This window comes from Gavialis gangeticus, unplaced genomic scaffold, assembly GCF_001723915.1.
Source record: "Gavialis gangeticus isolate Ggan-Ray unplaced genomic scaffold, GavGan_comp1, whole genome shotgun sequence".
In the NCBI taxonomy this organism is placed as follows: domain Eukaryota; kingdom Metazoa; phylum Chordata; order Crocodylia; family Gavialidae; genus Gavialis; species Gavialis gangeticus.
The window spans coordinates 116,335,264-116,341,195 of NW_017729031.1; the positions used below are offsets into that span (position 1 = coordinate 116,335,264).

Here is a 5,932-nt window from a genome sequence, read left to right on the forward strand (position 1 = left end):
CTAAATGATGGATAGATCAGGAGCTGGGAAGTTGATCTAGTGGAGTGTGGTCCGAGATATGAGATGACCTGATGTTTATTGACACTGAAACAGGAAGAAATATCTGTCAGGTGTAGGAAAGGCCACCTTACTTGCCAATTTAAGTTAAATTTGTACGTACAATCTCATTGATTATGGATTTGACCAGGGCCGAATCTGGTGAAAGGCCAAGAGATGGAGCGGAAAGGGGAGTTGTGGGAAATAACCCCTTGGGATCAATCAGTAAGGCTCAAGAATGCCATTTGGGTGAGTGATGGACACCAGTGTGTAGGGGAGGAGGAGAAATTTACCCCAAGGACTTACATCAGTCTAACCTGTTAATTGTGCAATCCCTCTCTCTGTTCGTATTAGTAACATCATAGTGTGGCAGCAATAAATCAATGAGTAGTGGAGTGGAGAGAGCCCAGAAGAAACAGTTAGTGACTATCAAATGACCACTGCTACAGGCATAATCTTAGCTACCTAGTGGGGCACGATACTGAGCAAATAACATGCCCAGGCAACCATCTTACTTAGTGTTCCATGTCAAACTTGGCTTTAACTTTCTAATGTTCTTGACTGGTGGATCTTGTGGATATCTGTAAGCAACAACTCTTTATTTCTGTGCATTTGATCTTGAGTAGATGAAGCAATTAAACTATCTTATCTATCGTCTATGATTTTGTGAAAACTGAAAACTGGTCTCCCCCATGCTCCCCCCTCCCAGCCACATATTGTGGGTCTCCCCTGCATGTGCCAACCCCCACACTCCAACAGCATGTCTCCCCCGTACTTCCCTTGCCATATGCCCCTCCTTCGGCATACAAGTCACCCTCGCTCAGGGTAGGCGGTGGCTAAGTTCCAGCTTCAGCCCCAGGCTGGTACTCAAATCAGTGATGAGGCTTTTTTCCAACTTGTGTTGACTGGGGGGCAGAGAGGAGGATCTTGTCTTGGATTCAAGTAAGTATACTAATTTAAAAAAGAGTGGCTTGAAAGGGTACTTACTTTTTTTTACAAGTAACTTGTTTGCCATACCCAGTTAGCTCATGATCCTGTTCTTAATGCTGACAACAATACAACTTCTGTTACTTTTGAAAGGTCCAGGATCCAGGCCTTGAAGATTACAGAAAAAGAAACATTTAATTTCTTTAGTAACATAGGTGACTTTTTAAAAAGCAAACTGGATGATTAGCTTCCTTTTTGACTAATATAGGTAAAGCATAAGCTCATGAAGTTTGCTGCAAACTTTTGCCAAGAAAGTAACAAATTATGCTTACAAGAAAACTTGCTATTGATTTTTCACCAAATGAGAAGCTTTTTGTACTGGCTGTAAAGTTGGGAATGAGAGATTCTCCCCAGTCTTTCCTGAAGTATTTTAAACTTTCTTCTTTTTTTTTATTTCCTTTTTGAACAGGCAATGCTTGTTGTACATGACACAGTTGCACAGAAGAATTTTGACCCAGTCCTTCCACCTCTGCCAGATAATACTGAAGATGACTTTGATGAAGAATCTGTGAAAATTGTTCGTCTAGTAAAGAATAAAGAGCCGTTGGTATGTTAAAAATAGCCATTCCTTCATCCAAAAGTGGTCTGACCCTTTGTGAGAGAGGAATAAGTCTCAGGATGTGTTCTTGAATGAAGTGGCTGGAGTAACAGAACGAAGGAGAAGAGTTGGGCTTATCTATACATCAGACACTTCAGGTCAAATCCTTGACATTAAAAATAGTAAACCCTTAATTCTTCCACTGTACCTAAACCTCTAGAAGTTATGTAAATTTTGTCCAAGAGAAATTGTCAATCTTCCTTAAAACCGAAATCAAAAAGCCTGTAAGCTTCCAAATCTTTCAGAGTAATTTAAAGATTTTTTTAATAAGGAATTTAATGTTTAGGAAGCTTCTTTGTTACTTCTGCCACTTCAGGGGAATTTGGCAGAAAGAAGGTTGAGCTGCAGGGCCTTTAGAAGTGCTCCAGAGAATGGAGCGTTTCTTTGCTACTGAGCTTGAGAATTTATTGAATAGAAAGCCATGCTTATGCTTGCTTGCTTCACTTTGTTTATGCAAGTGCAGGGCCTGTGAACCTAGCAAATGGATTGAGCAGTAGAAGCTAGAAAAGAGAGTGGAAATGCAGGCCAGCGAAGTCATGAGTGGAGCCAGAGTGTCTGTGGCTAACACCCCTTTGGCACTATATAGATGTTTTGCAAAGCACAATAATGCAAAACATCTTTTGTACAATAAAGCAGAACATATTCTTCCTGTCCATTAGTAGGGTCATACTACAGTGGTTTAATCAGGGATGATCCTTCCTTGAGCAGGAGGCTGGATTAAATGACCTCCCAAGGTCCCTTCCAGCCCTACTTTTGTATCATTTTATGATCCTATGTGCTAGGTATCCCTCACTTCCTTGCAAAGGGGCAGCACATTGCTCATATTTGGCAGTGATGCTACCTGGGGGAACATATTGCAGGTTTCTGTAAATCACGAAACTGGTAAAACAGAAACAAATACCAAAGTTGTCTGAAGACCTGATTATCAGGTAACTCCTTATATCATTGTAAGCATAGCATTTCTTGTTAACTTGTCCATGGGAGCTGCCACCTCCAAGCCAGGACTACCCTCGTCAATGGATTAGATTGTGTGCTTTGATATCATCTGCTAGCAGATTGATGCTCTGATCTCTTTTTGGCGGAGGTTAATATCAGTAAATCAAACTACCTTTTCTCATAAAATTGTGAAGTGTGAGAATTTTAGGAGGAATTACAGAGAAGATGCCTAGAAACTAACTGCATTATAACAAATAAACAGTAGTAAATAATAATAAGCAAATAAAGCAAATCTTAGTAAATATCTAGTCACTGATGTGCATGAGTCAGTTGATTAAACATAATTTATACCATGCAGTGAACACTTTATCTGAGTGAAAAACATTACAAATGAATCATCTATGGCCATGGGCAAATCCAGGATCAGGTCAAGTGGGGTGTGACCACAGCCCTTCATAGATTCATAAGATTGTTAGGGGCTGGAAGGGACCTCACAGATCATTGGGTCCAGCCCCCCAGCTCTAGGCAGGAAGACAACTGGGGTCATGTGACCCCAACAAGGTGACTGTCCAGTCTCCTTTTGAAAACCACCAGGGTAGGTGACTGCACCGCCTCTGGAGGATGTTTATTCCACAGTCTGGACACCCTGACTATGAAGGAGTTTTTCAGCTGATGTATTCCAGCATGTTATTTGCCCTGATGACCACTGCATCGCACTGATGGCTCATGTTCATGCGATAGTCAATCATTACCCCTAGGTCCCTTTCAGCCATGGTGCAAGTCAAGCTGTCACCACTGAGCCTGTATGTATGTTGAGGGTTGTTTGCTCCCACATGGAGCAAGTTACACTTGGAAGTATTAAACTTCATCTGGTTCTGCTCTGCCCAGCTTTCAAGCCAGCCCAGGTCCATCTGTATCTGCATCCTGTCTTCTGACGTGACCACACTACCCCATAACTTGATGTCATCTGCAAACTTGGCCAGCAAGTTTTTTCACTCCCCCATCCAAATAATTGATAATTGGCTATGTAACGCTCACTTGCATGTCAGCATAGCTCCTAATGGAGCACTGTATGTACTGTGAGCTGTTTGAGCTTATCAGCTGATCTACAACCTCTGACTGAACCCCTGCCTTCATGTAGCTTTGAATTCAGCAGCAAGGGGAAAGAAGGGATGAGCAGGAACACTACTTACGCCCTGGGCTCAGAGCTGTGTGAAAGCAGGGACTCCAGCCAGAGCCTTCACGGATCAGGTGGTGTGCTCAGAGGCCTCACAGCATATGCGAAGCTCTGGCAAAAGCTACAGTGACATGCCAGTGAGCTCAGAGAGTTCACTACATATGCACCACACAGCTGACGCAGGGTGTGACTGCACTTCTGCAAATCTCTGGATCTATCCCTGGCTATGGCTTATAGTTTTTGAAAGTAGAGTGAACGTGCATGTAATCTTTTTCTGATCGTTTAAAAGTGACTAAATGATGGAGAAAAAAATCCTTTCCTGAATTGAAGTCAAGGATGTAGGATGTAGTGCTGAATTCTGTCCACACACAGTTTGATCAGGTAAATACTGTGAGAAGTTTTGTACTGAATGAAAACCTTTTCTTCTTCCTCTAGCGAGAAATAAAGCAAGCGGTTGTGGTGAAGGACATTAAAAGCATAAATTTTTTTCCTCTACTGCAGACAAGGTTCTTTGGGTAAATCTTCTTAACAAGATTTTGGGTATAAATACCTTCCATCAGGTTGAGGAAGCCTGTGTCCTTGTCTTGCCCTTGTCATAGCCTTGTCTGCCTGTGTCATTAGACCAACATGGCTATAACCTATACCCCTGTTTCTTCTCCTGCTGAGTTAAACAACTCTATTCCAGATCAAATTACTGTATTATCAGTAGTCCTAAGAGAAGGCTTCCTAGTTCAGATGCTTATCTCATTGTATATAGAGCAGAGAGGCTCAGGCTGCGCATGTAAAAAGCTTGTTAAAGGAATTTCTGTTTTCAAACACTAGTGAAGCTTTTGGATGCCAGTGTGACGGAGGCCACGTGAATATCTGGTTCAGTGGTTTCCAGCCTTTTAAGGCTCGAGGCACCCCACAGAAAATATAAACTCTAGGTTTTTACTTATTTTGACTGCAAAAAAATTATATAGCAATTCTTCTGTTGCAAAGACCTCAGGCCACAACAGGTCAGAATGGTTTTCAAATAGGAAATCATAGTTTTAAACCTCTGGGTTTATCTTGTGAATCATATTTGCACACTTAACAGTGCTAATATTGTGTGATACTCTTGAAAAGATCTTAACGCATCCCAGGGTGCTGTGGCATTCTGGTTGAGAATCATTGATCTAGATGGACAACTGAGTGAAGAAACTGCAGACATACAGCCCCATCCTGTAGTCTCACCAAGCAGTGCAAACACAGAGGTCAGATTGTTGATGAAATTGGTCAAAGAGAAAGATACAGCTTGTTCAGTATGTTCCCCATGGAAAAGAACAAATTCCATTGTCAAAAGCTTATCAGACTTGTTATTACCTCACCAGTATTACCCCATGTTCGACATAAGTGCTTTACAGTTTTTGTTATGTTGCAGGGAGCAACCATCAGAAGGGATGAGCACTCTGGGGCTGTGATCGTAGCAAGGATCATGAGAGGGGGTGCAGCTGACCGCAGTGGTAAGGTTCTGAATAGAAGGAACTTTAAAATGCTGTTGCTAAACTACACTTCAAAATTTCTAAAATAAAAATTTATAACAAATCAGATGGTTAATTTCTTAGCCAATCTAACCCTTTGATCACCAACGTTTGTTATATGAACAACCTACTAGTTGTGCAGCATGATGTGTACAGTCCATAGAAAACATGTCTGCAGTTGAATTCTTTGACCTTGCACTTCTCAGAGGTTGATCATTTAGAATTTACTAGATGAGCTCATCTGAACTTGTATGAAGTCCTCTATGTTCAGTAAATATAGTGAATGAAATATTTAGGAGTCCTTAATATTTTAAAATACATTAGTAATTTCATAGATTTCATAGATATTAGGGCTGGAAGGGATCTCGGAAGTTCATTGAGTCCAGCCCCCCGCCTGAAGGGCAGGAAGTCAGCTGGGGTCATAGGATCCCAGCAAGATAAGCATCCAATTTACTCTTGAAGGTGTTCAATGTAGGTGCTTGAACCACCTCCGATGGCAGGCTGTTCCAGACCTTGGGGGCTCGGACAGTAAAGAAATTCTTCCTTATGTCCAGCTTGAAACGGTCATGCAGTAGTTTATAACCGTTCGACCTCATCATCGCTTGGGGCGCTCTGGTGAACAAATGTTCCCCCAGATACTGGTGGTCACCCCTGTTAAACTTATAAGTGGCCATCAGATCACCCCTGACCCTGCGC

General features: G+C 41.9%; 1 protein-coding gene across 2 annotated transcripts in view; it reads left to right on the forward strand.

The window, feature by feature from the left end:
- MPP3 (membrane palmitoylated protein 3) overlaps positions 1-5,932 on the forward strand; it is a 122,128-nt gene that overhangs the window by 22,026 nt on the left and 94,170 nt on the right. For both annotated transcript variants that reach the window (XM_019523634.1, XM_019523635.1), the window contains exons 5-6: positions 1,433-1,570; positions 5,137-5,218. In XM_019523634.1, coding sequence (XP_019379179.1) covers positions 1,433-1,570; positions 5,137-5,218 — 220 coding nt within the window. The remainder of the gene's footprint in view (positions 1-1,432; positions 1,571-5,136; positions 5,219-5,932) is intronic.